Source organism: Larimichthys crocea, chromosome VIII (assembly GCF_000972845.2).
Source record: "Larimichthys crocea isolate SSNF chromosome VIII, L_crocea_2.0, whole genome shotgun sequence".
Classification (NCBI taxonomy): domain Eukaryota; kingdom Metazoa; phylum Chordata; class Actinopteri; family Sciaenidae; genus Larimichthys; species Larimichthys crocea.
The window spans coordinates 1,374,007-1,400,107 of NC_040018.1; the positions used below are offsets into that span (position 1 = coordinate 1,374,007).

The 26,101-nt window shown below is 40.4% G+C and overlaps 1 protein-coding gene across 1 annotated transcript in view; it reads right to left on the reverse strand.

Annotated features, from left to right (window-relative positions):
* The window catches only part of pde8a (phosphodiesterase 8A), a 45,236-nt gene extending 19,394 nt beyond the window's left edge, over positions 1-25,842 (reverse strand). The window contains exons 1-3 of the mRNA XM_010731862.3: positions 24,512-25,842; positions 3,593-3,649; positions 734-924 (exon numbers count right to left, since the gene is read on the reverse strand). Of these exons, the coding sequence (XP_010730164.1) occupies positions 734-924; positions 3,593-3,649; positions 24,512-24,664 (401 nt within the window). The 5' untranslated portion in view covers positions 24,665-25,842. The remainder of the gene's footprint in view (positions 1-733; positions 925-3,592; positions 3,650-24,511) is intronic.
* Positions 25,843-26,101: the final 259 nt, after the last annotated feature.

A 26,101-nucleotide genomic window follows, 5' to 3' on the forward strand; every position in this document is an offset into this window, starting at 1 on the left:
GTCTGGGTTATGTCATTGGCCTTAGATGACAGTCTAACAGAACTCAATTCACCTGTGTCCAGTGACTGACAACCAGGGGCACTTTTACCCCGCGGGGTTGCCATGGGGGTATGAAGAAAGATTATGGAGTAGTTCAACTCGTGAAAAAAAATAGTAACCACAACTATTGTTATTATTTTTTTACTCCACATATTGAGTCAGCTGTCAACACCAACACAAGATGTTGTGATTGAGAGTGCATGAAAACAGTTACTTCCTTCAAACAGTTAGCTAAAAGTAGGCTAAAATTTAACAGATAAATGGAGTTAAAGAGTTAAAGTCATCAATGAACGGTTGCAGTAGCTAAAAGTAATGGTTAGATGTTTGAAATCATTAGTTAAAATGTTAATAGTTACATAAACGTTGGGTAAATGGATGCAATTGCTAAAAATAGTGGATGAATGTATGAAATCATTAGCTAAATGGTTAATATTGTTAGCTAAATGTTGGGTAAATGGATGAAATAGCTAAAAGTAATAAATAAATGTTTGAAATCATTCGCATGAATAGCATCCAGCTTAAAATCAGTTCAAATGTACACATTTGGGGTTTTAAAAAAAAAGGTTACTTGAGTTCACCAGACAGGGCTGTGGGGGTACACCAGATAAAGAATAGCTGGGAACAACTGTACGACATCCTTCTTGAAATGCAACACAAAGTAAGAAGTACAATGATGATGAGACAACTGTCATACCGGCATAGTGCTTCAGCGTCAAAGTGTCTGGAATGTCTGTGGTCAATGATGACGAGGTCATGATGCTTCTCCAAGAAGCATTCAAGAGCCGACTCCGGTGTTCGTGCCATGCTGCACCTGAAGTTGGCCTTCTCACATGCCCAGCAGAAGCCATTACTCTGACTGTCCTCTTTGGCAAAAACTAAAAGTACCTGCAAAGAAATAGAGATATAAAACATATATCCAGTTGAGTATTTTGAATTTTTAAGTGACCTCTTACAATGAAGTTATGATACATAGGGAGTGTAGACACAGTATATATGTAAAGGAATAATGTCCAAACAAAAAGTGGATAATCAGCTAATGCTACATTCACATGATCTCTTTGCTTGGATTGTCGAGGTTTATATGGTATTTAAAAGCTACAGCGTTTAAAATGGACAGGAAATATTAATTGTGAAACATTAATGAGCCATGGGGGAACTGATTCGCTGTGATTCGAACTGGTCTGCCTTCATCCTGCGCTACAGAATTTATGAAGAATGGTCGAAGACAGAGCTACAGTGAAATGTGTTTTTGATGCCTCAGTGTATCAACAGCTCAGAGTTGTCAAGTCATCATTGGGGCATTCATGCTCATTTGTGCCTGTCGTCCTAATCAGCCTGCAGTGCCTGCTTGACTGTGACCTCAGGCCTCCATTAGACAGGCCCTGATTGATCAGGCTCAGCTCGTACTCGGGTGCGTCAGAGATTTTATTGTCCGCTGCCATGATCTATGACACAATTAGTCGAGGTGGCCTTGACTGGCTGCGGCCCCTCCCACTGATCTGCCAAGGCTGTGGCAGAAAGTGCTGCTGCTACCATCAAACCAGCCATTGAGAGCATGCTCTCTCTCTGCCAGCATACTTTCATATAACCCCTTACTTGCGTAAATACTGGACCAGAGATTTAGGCCCGCCTCCAAGAGCAGTGCTGCACTAAGAGTAGATTCATGAGTCACTCTCTCAAACAGACGTCATCTCCAACTGTTGGCAGGGAGCAGAATAAACGTAAAGAAGGGAAAGTTTGTTCTGCAGTTTTAAGTTTGCATCACACCTGTAAAACTGAGTTAGGGCACAAAGGCCTGACTTTGTTGAGAAAACTAGAAGTACTGTCCTCGACACAATGAGGGGATAGAGGATCGGTTGTTTACACAGTTGTCCTTTTGATTCATTCTGATGATTGGCTTTATTTAAGTACCAAAGCACAGCTTTAGGCCTGAGGCAGAAGGCCCTTAGGCCTGAGAGGGGTGTTGCTAATGCAAACCATATTCCACATAGGAACATTTTCCCTACAAGCAGCAATAAGTGTACGGGTCATAAATACATCACCACTGAGTCCTGCAGCTATGTTCGGTACGCACAGGGAATTAGATCAGAATTCCACATTGGGATGTTGGTAGAAAAGTCAACATTCCCGCAGAGGTGGAGGGACGGGGAAATATAGACTGAGATAAGGTCTTTTCACATGCCTGTTCTCAGACTAGACAGATATGCCTCGCTCAGTAATAACACACCCAGTTGTAACAGAAAAAAAAAAAAAAAAACTCTCAAAGTACATTCAAGCAGTGAGGATATAATGTTTATATACTCCAAAGAAACAGATGCAAAAGGCAAAGAAGGTAGCAAAAAGATGAAGACAGTGAGAAGAGAGGGAGGAAAAAAAACAGTTTGAAGGGGGGTTGTGAACATTTTGGCAAGGTCTGATCGTTCTATCTAGAAAACATCATTGTTGAAAACAGAGAGGGCCCGGCCAGATCCTGTGAGCCGCGAGAAAAGAGGAGGAGTAGAGAGAAGGAGGGCATGACAGGATCAGCTGTGAGTGACAAAAACAGGAAGGGGATATCTCTCTACCTCGTTTTCCTACTGTGGTCACACTGGAGCGCATCAGACAATAAAGCCGAGTCTGTGCACTCATACATGGCATTAAATTACAGGTCGGTGAACATGTTGCCTTTCTTTGACTCTTGCCGACTTCATATCAGGGTTGCTGTACGAAGTTTAGCAGCTGTGGTGGTTTTAATTTAATTAAAATGTAGATTTTGCTGAAATGAAGTGTCCACTACAGCTGCAACTGACAATTATTCTCATAACTGATTGTTTTGTTTGTGAAATTTAAGAAAAAAAAATGCCCATCAGAGCCCAAAGTGGTGTCTTCAGAAGTCTCATTTCCAAATTCCAGTGCGCTGTAAATCAATTTTTTGGGTGTTTGGCAATGTTTGCTTGAAAAATGAATTAAACTTTAAAATATGAGACGTTTCAAAGTTTTCACACGACAGCAGCAGCAGCAGCAGCATGCCAAAGAAAAAAGCACAGTACCAAACTGTATAATGAACCATTGAACGTCTGTTTGCAGTGACGAAACTGGTCCATGGATCCTCTGTGCAGTTCTTCCATAACGTGCATTGTTCATTATGGTATGTTCTTTGGCCATAAATGTTTGGCCTTGTTGCCTTGACAACAGAAGGCTGCATCGCACACAATACGTCCATTAAGAGTTTTTTCCCCCTTCTTCTCCTTCATCTTCTTCTTCTTCTTCGAATGTTTGCATGGGGACTTTTTTTTTCTCTTTAATCTCTTAGCGAGGTGTGGTATCTTTGAGAAATTCAAGATTAGTTCTAACAGCAAACAAAAAGTATGTGACGTTTTTGAAACACTAATCCGAGAAAAACGCTACCAAATATTGACAGTCACACCAAGTTTAGCTCTGCAGCTCAGCTTAAAAGCCCCTAAATGATACGGACATAAACATTTCACTGGAGCACTTCTGTTGTTGGAAAGCCTTAATGCGTTCAAGTACATAAGCTTCAATCATTAAGATGTTTGGCATTGTTTTACGATACCTGAAGTGGGTCTTTAAATAACTTCATTGGTCCAAATTGCACCTCTGTTAATGTGGTCTGAAAGATAAGAAGAATACAAGGATTAGAAAAAAATCATTTCAGAAATGTGATATTGTTTCATGTTTGTGTTTTGTTGACATTTGCTTTATTCGTCATTGTTTCGGTCACACAGACCCAAATGCTGTATGTGTAATAGCAAAATCCATTTTCTTTTAAAACAAAAATATACAGAAAAGAATTAAAGCATTAAGCCTTGCACATTTGATGACAAATGACTAAAAAGCTAAATCACCAAATAAAGATTGTCTCATGTTTCATATGTTTTATGGGTTATTCATGAACATACTTCTATTGATTCACAGACAAAGAAATGCACACTATGTTATCCCTCATAGTGTTTATGTGACCATTACTTATGTTTAGGGTCAGTCAGACCCCAGAGAGACCTTTTATGAACAAACTGCCATGAAATGGCGGGAACAAATCCAAATAGACTTCCTTGGGAATAGTGCTGCATAAACATACACACATGGAGACATAGAGCATATGAAAATCCATTGTATTTAACACATGGCTTTACTTGAGTAGTTCCATTTTCTGCTACTTTATAGTTCAACTTCACTACATTTATCTGACAGCTTTATTTACTAGTCACTTCATAAATGTTATACACAGAACCAAGCAGTAACCTCTGTGGCTGTGAAGTGAAGCCAATGCTGAACTGCAGTTCCTCAAAGGGCCACATGAGGCTGGCTACAGAACAAGTCAGTCTCCTTAAGCACTTATTAAAATCCACAACTTCACAGCAGAAATGAACATGTTTACAGCCTGGTACAAAAACTGGTTTTGGCCCCCTATAACTAATTTCCTTATTCATGACAACTGTACTGAGTCTGAATCTTTCTTTAACTCATGCGTGCAAATTATATTAAGGCTTAAAGTTATTGGCTACTTTGACAGGCTGGTAGATGCCTTGAGAGATGGCTTGTTTAAGCACCCAGGCGTCATTCAGCTCGCCTCAGGTCTGCTGATGATTCAAGTCTTTGCCAATTTTAACGTGACCCGGGAGGCGGAACAAGCAGAACGTGGCACTACAGAAACCTACGGGTTACGTCACACATACGCCGTCCATTCTTTATACTGTCAAAACATATCAAATATTGCTACAGATTAAACCAGCTAAAACAAAATTAAACCTAAAGTTTAGTAATAAAATCGTATAGTATAATATACTATATAGTATATAGTGCATCATGAGTACTTTAGCTAAAAAACACTTTTACTTCAGTGACATTGCAGGACCTGTACTGGACTCATGTATTGCTATTTTTACTGAATTCAAATGATCTGAATACCCAATTATAGCCACAAAGATTGGGGGCTTTTGCACAGTATATAAAAGCAGGTAAAAAATGCTGATTACACGTGACTGTCATTGTAATAATAATCTACTAATATATTCTCTATATAAAACACCATCTAATGTGCCATTGTACAGTGCTTTTACTTTTCATATTTTCAGCTGATTTTTCTGTTTTGAGGTATTTAAGTGAATGATCTGTACATTTTTTTTTTTTTGCACCACTGTCTGAATCAGCAGCAGCAATAACAAATGCAACAATTTCAATTCCAAATTCAACTGCACAAGAGTTGGGAAGAAAAAAACAAAACAAACAAAAACAAACAGACAGGTTCTCAACTCATTACACTTTCTCTACATGAGCTTACTCTTTTCTGTCTGCAAATAATTTAGCTTCCTTCCTGCTAAATGGAACCCAGCTCAGGGGTTAGTAACCATAGCAACCAAGCCCCTTGCGGACCGCCATCCCTCTAGAATTCCTCTTCTCCGTAAACAATCTACACATGTGAGGAGGAATACAGAGAGGAATTTTAGAGCATGCCGGGCAGCAGTAAATCACTTCTAGCTAAATTGTAAGCCTTTTGAAAGCCCCACGAAACAATAAAAGGAGAGCGGGGGGAGGCGGGGGAGGGCTGATTAGCCCCTTGGTTGTAGCCAAATTGACGTCATCATGACACTAGGCCGTTTGATAGCTGTCCACAAACAAGGAGTATGGCATCAGGATGGCTACAAGCTGATGCTCTGTGATCATCTGATCTTTCACAGACACGAGGACCTGGTCGCATGATAGGCTCACGTGCAACTAGAGAGACAGTATGCATGTGTTAGTGTGTGTGCGTGTGTGTGGCTATAGAATAGGGACTAACATATAGAAATGCCATAAACTCGTGCTTTTCCAAGAGGGTTTGACCAAACAAGACACAGTTTTTTCTGTTGTCAGATATGATTTCAATGATCTTACCACGTGTGTCAGAATAAATAAGTCAATGCTCGGTTTTATTAATTCTGATTAGGGATTCAAACCACTCATTCATTTTCCTGTGGAGGTGAAACAAAACATTCTCTCTTCCAAAGACTACTGCTGGGTAAATGTCACATATGGTGGTTTGCACAAAATATACCACAAACAAAAATCGTGTGATGCAGTTTGTCAGGGGAACTAGTTGAGGTCGGGGTCTTTGACGTATAGAGCTTGGCCACAAAGCCTGCAGCTAGTTGAGGGCCTAGCAAGAGAAGTATGTAGTGCTCTGTCTCCTCCATCCAGGGAGACATCCTTCTCTAACTGACACTGACACAACCAATGCAACTGCAACTGTGGTTGTGTAATTTAAATAGCCAGCCTGCCACACACACACACACACGCACACACAGAGCTATACCAGATTGCCTGCCTCTTTGGGCAACATACTCCTCTTGTACAGTACACACGCACACACTGCAATGAATCACTCAGCCAAGCATTTGCATCCCGCAAACATCATGCTGGCACTCAACCAGAGGCAAACAAAGCAGGGGAAGAGAGTGAGCATGTAGGCCAGGCAGGCGAGGAGTACAGACATGGTGAGTATGCCTACGTAATCCAGAGCAGTTGTGCCCAGTGCAAACACTTTCCAATGTACAGTTGAATGCAATGCAATGCATTCTGGCCCTTGTAGTTGACTTGTCTTGACTCTAGTTAAGCTCAATCAATCTCTACAATATCGTTTTTGTTTTACACGTGTACAGTTTGTTCTATTGTAATTCATATAATTTTTTTAAGTGTGGTTTTGTACATATATACCTTTTTGTTGATCATAAAAAATATCCTTATTCATTTCAATTATTTAAACCATCTGTAGTATCTAAAATGTCTAGTTTAAATTAAAAAAGACCTGTGGGCCCTTACTGACCTCTCTGTTTCTCTCACCCTCTGTATACACTCATTTGCCCGTTTATTAGGACATCTAGCTAAAACCAATGCTCCAATCTTGCAATAACAACATCATGTCGGAGTATGTAGCTTGTTGTACTGTTGAATTATGCTGCAAGAAACTGAACAAATGTTTTTCATGTTGAGTAAGGTTGAGTAAATAATAAAAGCAGTCAGCATAATGAAGCACAAGTCAGCAACAACAGTGGTTTCGACAAAAACTGAACACTGAGGTAGGAATTATTGCAAGATTGTCGTATTAGGCTCAGGCGGCAACCTCCATGGCTGTGATGTGAAGCCAATGTGGAAGCGCCAAAAACTGCAGTTCTCCATAAGCCCCCATGTTAAAATGTCCAACTTCACAGCAGAAATTAACATGTTCACATCCTGTGGGTGACGTCACACATACTTTATATACCCATTATTTATACTGTGATTACGCTACATTCGATTCACCAAGTTGTGCCTAGTGAAGTGTCAACCGCTTGTATATGTATAGTCTGTAACTAGCTTGTGGTATTTTAACTAAGAAAGTGATCTTACCCTTAAGGGTTTTTATCATTGTAATTTTGCTTAAGTGGACTATAGAATATTGCTAAACCCATTTACAGTTAATCTAGTTAAGGGTGCAACAATAAAACCTTTTATGTCTGCTAAGAGTATCTACCGTGTGGAGTACCAAGCTGAAAACCAGAGCTCTCTTTTCCCAAATTTTAATTATATATGCCAGTCTGTGGGGAAATCACAGATTGGCATATATCCTGTCAGGAAAGTCTACAACCCACAGTGATCAAATAAATGTAAGTGAAAGCTACATTTAATAATGGTATTGATAAAGAAACTGTATGTATAACAAGGTAGATCACTCACATCAGCGCCAAAAATCAGATCTGTTTAATAAGGTCAGTATCTGCACTGATACCGATTTGGCGTATCCGGTTAACAACTAAATCCCTAAATCTAATTACAATAAACCAATTGCCACACAGTGAACATGGAGACTTCTGTCCCTTTACAGGCGGCCTAAAACACTGGACTGAGTGTGATTTAATAAAACAACCTCAAAAGTCGATCTCTCACTGTGAGGTGACAGTTTCCAGGCTGACAGCTTCAAACAGTCTTATGTCATGTGATTTCACACCTTTCCTCCTCATTCAGGCCGATCTGACCACACCAGAGCTGCTAGGTGTTCTCCAGTCATCTTGAGCAGCGTTCAGGACAGTCTGCAGTCTCCTGCTTCTCTCATTCAATACACCTAATGTATTTACATAGCGGAGTTGCCTCTGACCCTATATCCCCCAGTGTATCCGGCCCTATAGATCTCCTCCTCCTCCTTCTCCTTCTCCTCCTCCTCCACCTCGTCCTCCTCCTCCTCCTTCTTCTCCTCTCCTCCAGCCCACCAGTTTTTCTGTGTCACACTCATAGACACACACATACACACACTACACCATACACACTGGGAGAGTGGCTTTCCACTAAAGTGAAAAACAGGAAATTGGATGACATTGTTCGGTGCGCCGACGTCAGCAGTGAGAGATAGAAAGAGTAAACAGCTTCCTCCACCCCAGAGCTGGGACCAGGATGCAGGGAATCTTGGGATGCCTGCCCTGCTCGTGCTTCTTAGGAAAACGTGCAAGGCTGCTCCGTTCACTGACGATCTCCAGATCCTTTTGCTTTGCCGTAGCTCTCTGCCGGCTAACATGCCTCCCCCAATTCCACTTGCTAATGTCACTTTGCACCTCCTTAAAACTTCTCCACATGCGGTTAAGTAGAGTATTATATGCAGAGCTGATAACACTACAGCAACATTAGACAGGATCGTCCTTAAAGGAGTCAAAAGTGGTGGTCTGACAGCCAGTGGTGGGTTGTCTTGCACGGGTTTGCGTACGTGTATATGTGTTCCTGTCTAAAAGTGTGAATCAAATGGAGATGAATCAATGTTCTTCATTAGGTCTGATTAAGGGGAGCGGTCCCGGCCACAGGTGTGGACGCACACTATGTACCAGACAGACAGTCAGTCAGACACACTGAGCTAAGTGATGGGCTAAATGGCATATCTGACACATCAGTCTCACCACATGCTGAGCCCCTCAGATAGTAGTGCTAGCTGCCCATGCTGTGTGTGTTGCCTCAAAGAGAATAATTCACTTTCATGTCCTGCACTGAAGCCATTGATAACAATGGGGTTTCAAACATATGACCAGCATTACAAACACCTCAATAAAATTCAGTTCAACTAAATTCATCCAAAATCCAAATTTGGTGCTAAAGTGAAGTAAAGGATTAAGTGCTCCTTTATTGGTTGAGAAGATTTTCCTACTTCAATATGAATAAACTATTTAAAAGCCCACTGGATAATTGGTTTTCTTGGCTTTTGAAAAATTGAGAGAGTTCACAGAACAGCCATGATAAAATAGAGAAATTATGATTTGTGTTTAGTGCTAAAACCAACAAATACAATTAAAATAAATGCGTGCAAGATTGAAGCATATTTTATGTCACAATAACTGTTGTAAACGTGACCAAAACTATTGCAAAAAAGGAAAAAATATACCAAGAAGGCCTAAACCTATATATACACCAAATACAGTATATACATGACAGAATATATTGTATACAAAACATATAGACGTCTGTTTGGTTGCATGTCTTTGATGACTTCTGCATTTGTTCCTATTGACTTTGAGGGCACTTAGTAACAAAATATGACTTCTATATGGGCTGCAATAGATCTGCCCTGTGTGTTTCTGTACCTTTCTGCTCAATGCATGTTGGGATAGGTTACAGTCTAACCTATCAAGAACAACTATAGCTGTGTCCGAAATCATCATACCCATGATTAACTAAACTCTCTTCTGGGCCTCTGTGAAACAAATGATGATAAAGTGACAAAGTGATGATTATGTGTGAGAATTCAGAGCCAAATGGGCTGGCATTTTTTATAATCTCTTAGCATGGATTTCATATTACTACTTACTTCAAAATAATTTCTTATTTGGGACCAGCAATGGAGTTTATTTAATCCCCCTGTATGAATTCATACAGTAAAGCGTCACTTAACTACAAAGTTGCTGTAGGGCTCACACACATTGTCAGTGATTAAGCGCAGAAAGCTCCAGAAGTCAAGACAAGGATACAGTTTCCCACGTTACCACCACTTCCTTTCCTTCAATGTCTTCCCTTTATTTTCCTGCACTCATCTACATGCTCACACACAAAAAAAAACACTCTGTCCCGGTTACCTGAAGGTTGTTTTTGTATTTGACACGACTTTGCAGCAGTGGAAAAAACACACACGCGCACAGAAAAAAGCAATGCTTTGTGTTGAATACAGGAGCACCACAGGGGGCGTGTTCATCACCACTGATTTTCTCGGTATACACAAATGATTTCAAGATCAATCATGCTGATTTCAGTTTGTTTAAGTATGCTGATGATATGGCGTCTGGTTGCTTTACTGCAGAAAGGGGATACTGACAGAGAGAGTCTATATTTTAGCCCTTTAAGGGTGGTGTTTTAACAAGCTCCTTAGCTATGGCAAAGATTTAATACAGCTGAAAAATGATTAACGGTTGACTAAATGATTTTAAATACCCTGATACATACATCAACATCAGGCTTACACCTCAACTCGATGTGCAAGCTCAACAATTTTGGAGTAAGAGCCTAGCGGAAAGCTTCCCATCTTTTAACATGATCGTGATGAGCGGTACAATCTGAACAGTGGGAGGAGGAACAAGCTGCAGAAAATAGTGAACAAAACAAGCAGCTAAGTATATGATGAACTCTTAAGAAGTAAAGCTGTGAATTTAAACTTTTACCTTCAGGGAAATGCTATAGATTACCGGCTAATAGAAATATCTACAAGAAATCCTGTTGTCCCTTGTGCAGTCAAGGTAATAAATGCAACTAGGATACAGAGTAGTGCTCCTGACTTTGCTGCAGTTTATTTGTACAGTAGGTTAATGGGATATGTTTTTTATGACATGTCTTATGTGGAAACCGAAGACAAATAGGCTCATTGCGGTCAATACATTTTTCATATTCATAAAAAAAAGGGGGGAAATAAAACGTGCAATACACATTTCTGATTGTCTGTCTGGTCGTGTTATTCTGCACAGCTTTAATACTCTAGACAAAGAGCAATGAAGAGACTTAGACTAATTTCTATTTGGGTGGGGGAGGGGGTGTGTACTTCTAACATGTTAATGTAATTGCAACTCATCCATTTAGAAAAATAACTGCAACCGTGTGTGTTCTGGCTCTGTCCACATGTCTTATCCATGGTGACCAAGCCCACAGCCAGCCAGGCAGAAGACTTTAGTTGAGTCATTGGCATGGCTGAGGGAAACTAGGCCACTGTGGATCGGTCTGTCCCAGAACATCCTAGCTTTCTCTGCATTTCTATCTCTGCCTCTCTCTCTCTCTCTCTCTCGCTCTCTCGCTCTCTCTCTAGCTGTGTGGTGGAGTGCACTACAGAGGAAACACCAACCTCATGGTACATTAATGACAATATCCCGGAAAGAACATGCTTTACAAGAATATTAATTTGATATTCTTAATGTGCAAAACTAGATTCAGCTAGATTTTATTCATATTTATTCATATCTCCCAGTGTCGTTTCTGGGAATTCAGTGCGTGTCAGATGTAATGTCATGAGACAAACAATGTGCCTTCTTTTACTTTCAATGACAACTGTGTGCACATGACACGACAGAATAACTGGTTACAGTACATGAGTAGGGCCTATACATTTTAAATTAACTCATCTATATTTTATCTTCTTTTTACTTTCCTCCTTTAATGTTTGTAATCTATACTATTGCCACATTTCTACAGTCTGAATACATTTTCATTCATCTGCAACTCTTCATCTGTAATTATTAGTTTTCTGCAATTAACAATTATTTTCATTACTGATTAATCTGTCTGTTTTTTAATTGATTATTGAAATCTGTGACTATCATAATTCCCCGGATTAAACAATGTTTTTGGCGAGTCCAAAATCCAAAGATCACCTTCTATCACTTAAACATCACGTTTATCTATGGGTGCTTATGCATATTTATATAAAAAGACAGTGTTGCAAAGTGCTTTATATAATGAAAAGACAATCTGATCACATAAACAACCTCTGATAAAAACAAATCCCTGGGGCATATGAACAAAAAAAGATCTTTCATAGAGGGAAATATCGAATAAATCTTGGGAAAGATCACTTTTCAGGGATGAGCATCATAACAAAGAGCCAGTCTTGCCAAAAGCTCAAATGGGAACCGAGCAATGACGCACATGAACTGTCAAGTCTACTATGTAGAAAGTAAGATAAGCAAAAATAATACTACATGTTATGGCTTTTTGATATACCTCGTGGCTATCTAAAGTTTACAAGGATTGTATTTCCACCAAGCCGCTTTTTGCCCAACTGCGACTTTGTATCATATCACAAGCTCGACACCCGTCACGCCATGTAAACCCATACATGTTCATATGTCAATCTGTCATAACATCAGATCTCGTGTGCACCTACCAACAGGTGACAATGTGGCCTGCAATGTAAAATGTTGAAAAAATGTGTCTCACGTTACGTCCCGATCCTGTTCTGTGTTCCACTTTCCCTTTGAGGTGCAAGAGAGAATCATTAACCCTGTGTTATGATTGTTTACATCTTGGCACATTCAGAAAAGTGACAGTGATTTCGTTCCTGGTGTGTAGTGTTACATCAAGAAGCCAGCAGCTGCTGACTTAAGCTCTGGTATGTTAAGTAATAGTCAGTCAAGGTAAGTTAATGATTTAAGTAGTATTGGCTTGCAAGGCTATGTGCTAGTTATACATGCAGCTGCCACATATTGCAGATAGCTCTGTAGAGCAAAATCATAGTTGTTGAAATAATGTTAGACGAAACTGAAGCTTGACCTAAGAACACGCCCATAGACCCCCCCAAAAAAGTAACATGCACAAGCTACTGGTGCACACTTCATCCACATGTTGCCCCAAATACAGTGATTTCTAATCATGTGCACAAACATGCACGCACGCACACTCATTGTTTTTTCGAGCAGTGCTTCCAGAGTACGCCCTGACCTTTATTCTGTCTGCTGTGACATCTCTCCTACCTCACTAGATAGTGCGGAAATTCAAGCATACGGGAATGTGCATACACACACAGAGGGAAGACACCGAGTAACTCACAGGAGACTGAACTTGTCCTGGAATTCAGTCCCAAACGCCCTTGAATGACGTCCGTGGGTTTAAAAATACAGAGTTTGCAGAAAATGGATAGGTTACTTCATCCTTGGTGACCTGTCCCTGTTTCACACTGGTGTTCCACACCTTGCACGCATCGCCTCAAATATCACACAAAAACCGTCAGATGTGACGTGCTTCTCGATGCAATCTCAGTTTTTTTTTTATGTCAGTTCAACACAAAAAAAAAATAAATAGAGAATAGATATTTAACACCCGTACGCCTGTAAATTTATACTGTACACAAGAACACACTCAAAAGAGCACAGTGCAGCTTTCATCCTGCTCCAACAGAGAAAAGCTGTATAGTGTGTTTATATTTCTGACATAAATAAAATGTGTATTTGGATTATATGTACACGTGTGTGTGAGATCAGTGCACATGCTGCATTCCCTCAGCTCATGCCGCTGACTGGGCCTGCGTGCATACCCTGTGTCCATAGTGGCGCATGTCTGTATGCGATCTGTGCGTCACTGTGCCAAGGAGAGTAACTGAGGCCTGGCAGCGGAGCAGTTCCTGCCGACAGGCCAAGTGACGAGGGTTAGAGACTGTGCTCAGAGCCCTCACACACTGGCCTACAGGGATATGAGAAGAAGAGCAGGAAGAGGTGAGCGATGTGCTCATTAAACATAGAGAGAAATTCAGCAGGCCGTGCATATAAGCTAGCTGCAAAGCTCTGATGATGAAAGTGAGGCTGTGATTTCAAATCAAAAAGACGGATAAGATCACATGTCCTTGACTTTTACACATCTCATGTGGCTATATTTATCCAAATATATATCTTTTCAAATTACTGTAGTTGTAGTGTGTCTAAGTTCTGATGTTAATGTGACACAGACCACTTTTATTATTTGATTTTGAGGATCAAACAGCAGTATGAGATCTTCTGAGCCTGAGTGAAATTATACAGCTTGGTTAAAGGGGTAATGCAGCCATTTATTCCTCCACCTAATAGTAAAAAAATCAAAGCTGCAGAGGCCGAGATATACTCACTTTCTGTTGCTAGTATAGATCAAGCTTCAAAGAGACTGGATCCTACATTTCCCATGATGCAATGCAGTCTTTCATTAAGCCTTCTGCTTCCTTATGGTAACTTCTTTCATTTTCAACATCTGCAGTTTGCAATGTAAGCTTTCGGTTCTTAATTTAAAGTCTCATAGCGAAGACGCTGATCATCAACCATCACCATGGTTATTCATCACAGGCTGTGTAGTACACGTGATGAAGAGCAAACTAAATTTCATGTGTAAAATTGACCCCCTTTCAAGGAATTATACAGATGATGCCCTCTGTGTCCATCGCCAGTGTGTGTGTAAATTAATTAAAAACAGAAGACAGATCCACTAGAAGCTCAGCACTTTCTCTAATGTTCACCTTCAAGGTATTTCTGTCCTTATCCAGATTACCCTAAAATCCCCATAAGACCTGGACAATCCTAAGCCATCCAGGGCTCTGGGGCAGCCCCTTTCTAAAACCTCCTCTCCTCTTCCTCTGCCCCCAGCAGCCTCCTATAACACCAATGTTACATTTTATTCACACTTATTCATCCCAAATAACACCCCAAAGAAAGCACCAAAGAATACTTTATTGTGCACCCCTTGCAATTACGAGCTATAAATCTTGAAGGTTTTCCTCTTGCTTCTGTGCCTACTCATGTATAGGGTGAACCATGGGCAGCTACTGATCAGGTGCATGTAGTCTGCATTCTCCTTTCCATATTAGCTCATTCCAGGTAAGGTCAAAGGCCAGTAAAGCAAAAGGACAGGCTAGAGAGTCTAAGTGGGACGCTGCCTGGTCCAGTGACACTACAGTGTACTGTAATCTTACCGGGAACCTTTCCATTCCACTCCTCCTTCTCAGTCCAGCCAAATACATGACAACAGGACAAACAAAGTACAAACAAGCTCCACGGAAGATTGTCTGGCTTGAATAAGAGATCATTTGTATACAGTCACTTTGTTGCCAGGGCCATACCCAACTGTACAATCTTAATTACCTCACCAGCCCTGAGGCCTAAAGAGAGGATTAGAATTAGCAATACGCCCATGGCGGCCTCACCACCCCTGCTCTATCTGCAACCCTGCATGGCTCCACCTCTCTACAACAGCTTACATGTTTTTGAGAATATCAGAAGCGGTTCTCCGGGGCTCTTCAGATTGCTGCGAGAGCATTAGATAATCACCGGACCCCCCCCTCCACTCCACCTGCTAAAACAGGAGCACTGATGTCACCATTGCATGAGGGATCAGTGAGCGACACGAGCTGGAGCAGCAGGCTTGGCACACAAATTATACTTGGTTTAAAACACACACAGACACATGCACACACACACACACACACACACACACACCAAATGAGGAATGGAGATTTGATGACTGCATTCTAAGACTCACATTAGTGGAAGTTTGTAAACACACATAGACATAAAGCCCAGATTTGCTTTTTAGCTAAAAATCCTGCTGCATCATTAAAATAAAGGGGTTATAAGTAGAAAATAAATGCTTACAGCAGTAAAACTAGTAAAAAAAAAAGATAGTAAAAACAGGCTGACAACACCTGTCTGTAAGTCTAGAACTGTGAAATTGAAACCATACTGAATCACTTTAAATTTAAATTAAATTTATCTGAATGTATGTGTTAAAATCTATTTTTTTTTAATTGCTTGAAGTAACTTCTAGAAATGGGATTGGATTTCAAACCACGTGGATTCAGACGTGGATTTTAAAGTAAATATTTCTATTTGTTATACTGTAAGCTGAGTGGTATAGAGGAAGTATTCACTGCTGGTTACATTTCACAACCATAGTAGGTATCCTGTACTCTGCTTTGGTTTCTCTTTCTGTTTGCATGTTTTCTTTTCTTCTTAACTTTACTGCTATAAAATATAATCACATAAACTAGATACTGATATAAACTTAAAGAGAGAAGTACAACGATTGTAATTCCACCTTTAACCTATTTGACGTTTTTGGATCTGCTAATAACTCAACAGCAAAGCTTGTTCGTTTTATATAATATCATTCAGACTTTCACAATGCTGTCTGTATTAAACCTACAGTATCTTACCCTGCCCAGTATATATGCAGATTTTTAAATACAAACCATATGATCTAACTATGACCAAACTTTTAATGAATAAAAGGACAGAGTTTCTGAGGCATCATTTTTTTGGCAGAAGCTTCCAATTTTCTTGTGGGTGTCAGATGATTTAGAGTAAATAGAGAGTGATGTGATGTAGCGCTGACATGGAAACACTCAATATGGATACAATAAATAATGAAAGACAACACACAAGATGATGTGGAAGCTAAATGTGCAGAGATTAGTGGGCGCCAATGCCCATGCTGTAAAAAAAACACTCCCTCCACCAAAGAGTTTATGTATGTCTATGCCAAGTCAGCAGAATTTACAGAAAGACTACAGGGACAAATTTCATGAAACTTGTTGGAAGAGTGTAGCATGGACCAAGGACGAACCCCATTAAAGTGGATCCAATCGTGGGGCACTAATTATCTTCAATTTTCCTCTGTTTGCCTATCACAGAGGGCTGAACTTTTGGCCTTGGTAAAGTTCTGCTCTCTCTCCGAATGCCCTTGCAGTTTGTAAAATGTACAGTATGATACAGACAAAATATTTCATTCAGCCACAAGCAGCTATTCTGGTTACACAGCACACAGTTAAAACAGGTGACCTGTGAGGAATGTAATCAGGCAGGTGCGACAGGTACAATAAATGACACAGGCGCTTCGGATAGACGTGCAGGATTCACCACTATTTGTAAAATGATAGTATTCTCTTCAACTGTCTTTCATTGTCTCTCGTGCGCATGGCAATAATTTTTTTATGGGGCATGTACTCTCATAGTTTCCATTGAAACATTTCCTGCTCTCTTATGCCTTCCAAAATAGCATCTAGATTATAAGTTTGCTACTACACATATCACACCACATGCAATAGCTGAATGCTATAGTATGCTTGGTGACAACAGGATAACTGAAGCCGGCTCAATGTCATTGTCAAATAGTGGGAAGAAATCCAACAGTCGCAGGATAAAATGAAGTAGCATCATCATCCACCTTGAGTCAACTTTATCAAGCAAAGCCAAATTATATGGAGCAGAAAAATCCTCCTGAATAACAATAATAAAAAGGCACATTTAAGATGGTTCTTTTCACATATATTAAACTTTAAATCATTTAGTCTTCTATTTTCATTTGACAGATTATATAAAATGTATCTATCTTGACCAGTGGAGCTCAGAGGGGGGACGAGATATATATCACACATTTACTTGATTTTTTCTATACTCATTTAGCAAAGCAATGCAGACAGGCTCACTTCCTGTTTCTGCATCTTAGCTGCAAAATTCATTTGCATGTTACGGCCATATGGTTTCAGTTCTGTTACAGCAAAGTATCCCGAGCCTGATAGTCCGGTATTTGTAAAACTTTCACCAAAACTCAAAAAAGTGACCAAGACAGGCAGCTGACAACACTATATTTGTTATGATTTAGTTAAAGACTTACATATGAGTTGAGCTTTGGACTGAATTGTTACTAACCCCAAAATGTGCCCTTGCAACCATACATCTCAAACTACAAAAAAAGACAACAACCAAAACCAATGTGCACCATCTGTGCTTTGCCCCATAAAAATTGTAAGGGATATATCCACTGGGTGTACAGTATATCTTCAGAGCAAAAGGCAAGACGCACTCCAGAGAGTTCTGCGTCATAGCTGTGTCCATTAAACAAGAAAGGAGACAAGCACTGGCTGCTTAATGCGGTGGTGTTCAGAAGGTGAATGAGTGTCTTGCGTGTTTACTACAGCCTATAAGCTGCAGGCCTGTTCGCTTAAATCCAGCAAGGCTCTTGTCTGCTCAGTGCTTCTTTAGTAAAGAAAGGCAGCAAAATGAAGTCAAAGCCTCTGGAGCATAACGGTGGTGTGACGGAGCGTGAAAATGGCCAGAGTACTCAAGTAACCAGATGCTGTTAACATGGCACAATCACCACATAAGGCTCCCTTCCAGGAGGGATTAAAGACATTGCCTATGGACACTGACACTGTGACACTGTGCAAGAAAGACGACTGTCAAATGAACTCTTCCTTTAGGAGAAAGAATGATGTTATGTACTGTACGTGGTGTACTTTTCAAAACTGCTCTAAAATGTGGGATTAAGACAACCGTAGTATAGAGGGCATGCACATGACATCACCATGGGCCTTGGGTCTAAAGGGGGCATTGACGTGAAAAAAAAGAGTTATAACACTATCAATTGTACAAGTACACTGGGAAGTTTTTATAGACTGCCAAAGTCTAAAAGGAAGAGAAGCAAATGAATCACTGAAATTCAACGACAGGACTGGAAACATGAATATGAGTAAAATCCTACAGATTCTTTGGACTGCTTTCACTCCTTCATCCATCTACAAGATGAATATGAAGCTACAGCCAGTAAGCTTAGCTTAGGATAAAGACTGGAAACAGGGGGAAACTGCTAGCTTGAATCAGTTCGAAGATAGCAAAATCAGCCTACTAGAACTTCTAAAGCTCAAAATGAACACATTTTATCTTGTTTTTCCTTTTTAGTCTGCAAAAACCAAAGTGTAAAACCAAGTTGTGCTTTTACGGAATCAACCCCCAAGACTCCAGGATGTCACTGCACCCTGCCAAAAAGTAGTCAGACACATAAGACACATTTCTGTGCGCATAGGATAAGATATATCTATCTATATAAGATATATGTGTTGATTGGTGAGCTTTAGGGGTGCTAATGCTCCCAAAACGTCAAACTATTCCTTTAATTGCTTTTTGACTGTTTGTATGTCGACTTCTCGGGGGGTTCAAAATGAAGTATATCATGATACGCTCCACTTTTGATCCTTTTGTGAACAAATGACTGCTTGATTAATGAATGTGTCCCTTTAATAGTGATGTTAACAATGTTTGCAAGACACTTCAAAAGTCAACAGACGAACAAAAGAACTGCACACCTCTAGAAAGCCTATGAAAGATCACCTGACTGTCCACTCCAGCACTCTGGTTTGAAATAACATCGGTAGCGTGACACCACGACCCCTGCAGATTCTCACAGATTAAAAAGCTCAGAAATTGGGAGAGACACAGTCAAGGGGGGAGCTTAAAAGGCCACCAGTGGATCTGGGCCCACTCACATCTACATTCCTGTGAGCTTCTGAAAGAGAACAGAGAGCACTGCTACAAAGTAAACACTTGTAGTGCCTTGTTTTGGAAGAATACCATTTCCATAATCTCATGAAGCTCACATGCTGACCTTATGATACTAAATTCTTAACCTGGAGGGGGAGCAGAACAAGCTTTGAATGTGGCCTTAGTTGTTAAGAGTATTTCAAAAACAATGGGAGGTTCTGTTTTATAAGTACTGTAAATGCACCCAACTGACACTTCATAAGTGAGCAAGCTCTCGGAGATGAAGAGGTCCACTGTATCTACACTCAAGGTGACAAAGGGATTTATTATATTATCATAATTTCATTTCTACACAGGATCAACGTTCACGTTGTCAGCGGTGGGAGACTTTGGGCTCATTACATCAAGTACTGGAGCTGCCTAATTCTCAAGAATTGATTGGTTATAGGAAATAAAACATTTAAATACTGTTGTGGCAACATGTTACTCTTAGACTTTTTTGGGTATATACCAACATCTTGTAGGCTGATAAGGCTCCAGAGCTGCCAATACATCAGTTGACTGTGTGTGCTCCATGGGCCCCATCCCACTTCCTCTCAACTTCTGTTAATGTGCCAGTGGAGATAAATGACATAGCAAATTAATCCTCTACTGCCCCTGCAGACACTCCAGACAGGAAGGGAAATAGCTGACATTTTGTTTAAATAAGACATAACGAATGGCTGAAGTCATATTTTAAAAAGCCGCATTTTGTCTCGTATGTCAGTGAATTTAAAAGTAGGAAACATAAAATAAAATGACTGTGGAAAAAGACAAATGTTTTAAGTTTTAAATCAATAAACATTTCGAGAAACATGCTTATTCGCTCTCTTGGTAAGAGTTTGATTAGAGAAACAATAACACTCACACACTCTATCCAATAAATATGAAACTACAGCTATCAGCCAGCTAGCTCAGCTTAGTATAAAGTTAAGTCTGGCAAATAACGCTCTATAAAAAAAAAATGCAAAGCACTTTAGAGGCTTTAGAGGTGGCGGTAGATGGATTTTGTTACCTTTGGACAGAGTCTGAGCTAGCCGTTTCCCTTTATTTCCAGTCTTTATGCTAAGCTAGGCTAATTGGCTGCTAGTTAAATATATTGGTATCGATTTTGTCATGACAACGGTCATGTAACAGGAAAGATAAACTCATAAAACAAAATATCAAACTGTTTCTTTAATATATATGTGCCATTTGTGAAAAAACAAAATCCTGCCCCAGTGGGAATCAAACTGCTAACTGTGGCAGAGTGCCATGGGTTAGTGCCATGCTCTGGGCTATAAAAGGCCATTGTACATATACACATGACATCCTTGATAGACATAGATAAGCATAGTCCATCACTTGATCCAATCAGCAGCTGTAAAGACAAAGACAACAGCAGGGCCATTGAAGTCAACTGAACGTTAACATTTCAATGGGTGACACAGTTGGGAGACTGCTACTATTGTGTATTATACCATATGCCTTTGTGACGATAAAAACAGCTGTCAGTTAGAGAGAGTGAAAAAAAATGTATCAACTTTGGACATTCAGAGAGTAATATCGAAGAACAAAAGTTTTTATAGCGCAAGAGCAACAGACAGGGGGAAGAGCCGAGAAAGTTTGATAGCCAAATGAAAGAAAGTGAAAGAGATAGAAAAGAGAGAAAGAAAAAGAGCCAATATCAGTCTCCCTGCTCTTAGCCAGCAGAAAAAGCACAGTGGATTAATTCATCACCATGCTGAGCCTTTGCCCTCCTCTGGAATAAATTACCCAATGACTCTCAACTTAGACTAAACACACGCACACACACACACACACACACACACACACACACACGGCCAGAGAGCACACACAGCAACAGTGGGAGTGAAAACTGACAAATGGAGAGAGGCTGCCCAGGTCAGCGGTGTATCATAGCCTACTACACACTCTTTAAAAAAAAAAAAGTAAGCTGTGTCACGTGAGGTGTTTGGTTCTGAGACTTAAGTTCTGTGCTGTGAGGCAGCAACAGTTAAGTGTTTCCCAACTGACTCTTTAGTTTAGAAAAAGCAACCTTGTGTGCCTGTGTCACTTCAGGGGATGGGAGGAAGATTATTTTCAAGCTTTAATTCTGATAGGGACAGGGATGCGGGGAATGACATGTGGGAAAGAGCCACAGGTCGGATTCGAACGTTAGGCTTCCACAGCAAAGACTGAGCCTTCGCACATGGGGGCGGCTGCTCTACCGACTGAGCTAAACACCACCCTGGGGGCGGGAAGGTTTTAATGTGGGGGGGTGTCTGAGGTATGGCTGAGCAATTCCACCACTTATGTTAATGCATGCAGAAGCTGGAATCAGGCAGCAAGCAAGACGGTATTACTCTCCAGATACTTATAAGCTTAGCACCTTTTATTGCCCTTTTCCATTTATAATAAGAGGTAACAGTAAAAAAAAAAGATTCTGCGTTTGCTGTTCAGGGGGTGGGAGAGCTACTTGATTTCCTTGAGTGGGGGCAATCAGACTGAAAAAGTCAAGGCCAGATAAATGGTGTTGTGTTTGGCTGAGGTCTTTCTCTGTCTGTTTGGCCACACACACACATGCACACGCACACACACACGCACACACACACACACAAAAAAAGGCCACTATCACAGGACCTTGTACTTGAGCCTTATCATTGCCAGACCAGCCCATATGGTAACGTACCCTTGACAAAGACTCACATCTCAGTCCCCAAACTTCTATTGAATCTTTCTCACACTGTAGACGCCTGCACATGTTCTCTCTCCAAGTGTAAGCAAAGATACAGCACAGTTTTAACATTTGCTTAGTTCAGTTTTGCAATACTCTTAACTTGTGCACTTTAGCTGCGTGTAGATGTGGAGGATTATTATCAACCTTTAGGGAATGTGTGTTTGTGTGCTCTCTCAGAGTCACTATGACACATGCCATGGCACAAACACGCACACACAGAGATTAAAAACAAAATGCAGAAAAATTTGAGACTAACTGTTTGAGCTGAGGTGGATCTACTGTAATATACTTTATACTCAGGCTGCAACTAATGATTATTGTCATCATTTGATGAATCTGTCAATTATATCTTCATCGTTTGGTCTAAACATAGTCAAACATATTTTTGCCCATTTTTTTCACTTCCACATTTCCTAAAAATCCAAAGATATTCACTTTACAATCCCAAGTGAAAGAAAAGCAAGTCTTCACATTTGTCCATCAACTAATCGATTAATCAACCAAAAGTTTCAGGTCTACTTTCTACTGACACCTACTGGGATGTGGTGCAGCTCTATTTCAAATCAAATACATGACAACTGTCAAAGTTTTCTAAATAAAATGCAAGAAATTAGTGTATTAATTGCTTTTTGCAATGACAGCGTGTTACAAAAGGCCTTTATTAAATTTAGGTGGCGGACACATGCACAATTCCAGAACAATCAATGGCTGTTATTGATCTGCTATAGGAAGAAGAAATAAAATGAGCAGCAACGTGTATTACTGCGCCTTGAAGGCATCACAGCAAGCTGACATACTCATGATTTCTGATGAGAGAAACTATGACTTACTTTTCCATACATTATGGTGAAATTAAACCTGGCCGCTCACCAGAGACGACCACAGAGGACGTTAAAGATGACACCTTACAGAACAGGGATTAAGCATTTCCAGCTGAAGGAGATTTGTATACCATTAGTCTAACTCAATCAGGGGACTAATTCAATCAAAGGCACAGTGGGCGTCTTGACGTGGGGGCATCTGTCACACTGACTTCTCACTGCATCCTGCAGTGACATTTGGCCACAAAATTCAGCTTGACAGAGGCCCTCAAATAGCCTGCGGTCTGTCAGACAAACGCACACATACTCACATGAAAACAGCCAACACACAGACACACTCATGCACTACTAAATTCACAAGATCACACTTGTTTTTTTCTTTACCCAGACGTTTTTTTGTTTGTTGGGTATGTGTGTGTGTATGTGTTTGCAGATGCCTGCAGATGTACATGCAAAACATTACAGCACGAGCTTCCATTGATTTTATTATCAATGTGCCACCGCTTGAGGCTTCTACGTCATTATTCTTCATTTAGAGACAGGATGACTGTTTTCACGTCAGCGTTGCTCAACTTTTCTATAAATGGGATGAGGCCTTTTTTTTTGTGCATGTAAGATCATCTTTATCACCTCCAAACACACATGTGCCCGTCAATCTGAATAAAAGTGATAAGTTGTTCTGGTGTAACATCTTACACAAAACATGTATGCAAAACATAATGGCAAGAACCATCATCAGCTTCATTAGAAACACCTATTTACTACAAAACAGGCACAGCACATTTTGTTGTCTGTTAGTGTAATTATTTATGGTCCAGTACACAAATGGGACCGTTGATTTTTGTGATGATGTAACACATTGATGGCAAACTTTTTTCTATTATGTCACTCAATACTTTTCATTACTTTCCATTCACACACACACACACACACACACACACACACACACACACACACACACACACACACACACACACCTCCCCGTCCACTTTATAAATAAAACACATACAGTTAGGTGAGTTTTTATGAATTACTTGTCTCATTTTGTGCATGAAACACAAATATTAAGCCTCAATCAGACCCCACAAGGGCGGACATCCTATTGAAAAGCAAAACAGTCGGAAAGGTGAATCAGAGGCCAACGCTGTGTCAACTGAAAAGAGTTTGATATCCGAATGGCAGTGCTTAGATAAAGTGCAGTGCATATGAAAGCAGCAACAACAACAACAACAAAAAAAGAATGCAGCAAATGTCTGCTTCAACTCTTAACTCATAAAAACTCCAAAAAGAACAACACCTCAGGTTAGCGTGGCCGGGGCTGTGACCCTGCGACCTTTCACTGAGTGTGTGTATCATGGCCTAGTTCCTCGAAATACAAAAAAAGCAGCAATGTTGTACAGTCATGCATGGACATTTTTAGTTTGGAAGGGAGTTAAAATTAAAGTATCTACTGTATAATTTCTCTATATTTTTTTCGGGCCATTTTTGGGAAAGGATGGTTGCATGATGTCCTGAAAATCATATTATTTTCATGGAAAAGAAGCAGAACAACTTTATGTTACACACACACACACACACACAAACATAAACTTCTCACCCTCACACACATTGTGTTGCTGTGTGTCTGGAAGTGTAATGAATGTAGGTTCCCTCACCTTGCAGCTCGGGGGTTTTAGGGGTAGTCCCGAGGCAGGATTTCCTTGATGCTGAGTGGTATTAGTCTGCTGGGGTGAGTGGGAATCCTCGGACTCTTTTCCACTGTGGTAGACCACCCTATCAGAGATATGAATACTTGAAGCACAGCCCATGCTTCAACCCACTTCAGCCTTTTTCTTTTTGCGCAAGTGCTTTACTTTGAGGCTATCCGAGTGTCATTTGTCCTTCTGTGTGTATTTTTAAAAGGTCCACTCTTCCTTGTAAGGGTTCATTTTTTTAATATATATATATATAAATACATATATATATATATATACACACACACACATGTGTGTGTATCATCTGGGCCACAGCAAAGCCGGTTCTCCAATTGCTCTGACACAAGGCATGAATAATATATCTTTCTATCCCCCACCCCCCGACCAGGAAGCTGATTTCCTCCCTCTCTTTTTTCACATGAAGTTAATTGGAGGTCTTTAATCAAAGCAGCTGTCTCATCCGAAAACTTGAATTCCGTTATTCTTCAGCTGGTCTGCCTCAGATCCCCCATAGACGGATTTTTATCCCTCACTCCGGCTCCTCTTCAAGCCTTCTTCGTACCACATCACCATTTTCTCATTTTTTTTTTTTCCTCCTCAACTTCACTGTTATCAAGTAGGCCTAAGGAAAACACACACACACACATAGACACACACACACACACACATACACACACACACACACACACCATGCAGTCCCCCCGCCAGCTTCATGCAATAGTTTTATCCATTTTTTGTGTCCAAGGTTTCATGTGTAGTCGTCCTCCCCCACCCTGGAGCCATCAAAAATGATGCTTTTTTTTCTCTCCTCCTTTCTCTCTCTCTCTCTCACACACACACTCTCTCTCTCTTTTTTTTTTTTTTTAAACAATCTGGTTCCCCACTTCAGCTCAAGACACGGGCCATAAACCGGTTCTCACGACACTTTGCTCCAGTCCTGAGCGGTTCATCATCAACAGGCTGAAATATTCACACTGCGGGGTGTTATTCTGGCCAGTCGCTCCGATGTCAAACACCCTCCGTACAACATAATGCCATGTAGTCCGACACAACACTCCATTTACCAGCACAGATTCACCAATGTTAGGAAGCGGACAGATCTTGGTTGGATGGCTTTGCAATCTCCATTCAGCATTCAGGCATCCGCTGCTCCGGTAGAGGATGATCCGCCTGATATAAGAGGTCCAAAAAAAAAAAAAAAAAAAACCCGGGTTGCAGTTTGGCTACAGTGGCTACAACAAGGCTCCGAGATTTTGTCTCATTTCGTCAGGGGGGAGGTTGGAAAAAAAAAAAAAAAACCCGGGTTGCAGTTTGGCTACAGTGGCTACAACAAGGCTCCGAGATTTTGTCTCATTTCGTCAGGGGGGAGGTTGGAAAAAAAAAAAAAAGACAGGCTGTCAAGATTTGTAATATGTGGATGAACCACCTCTGGAGAATGCAATCGCTTGAGAGAGAGACACACACACAGAGGAAAAAAAAATCTAAAAAAAAAAAAAAAAAAAAAAAAAAAAAAAAAAAAAAAAAAAAAAAAAAAAAAAAAAAAAAACAAGA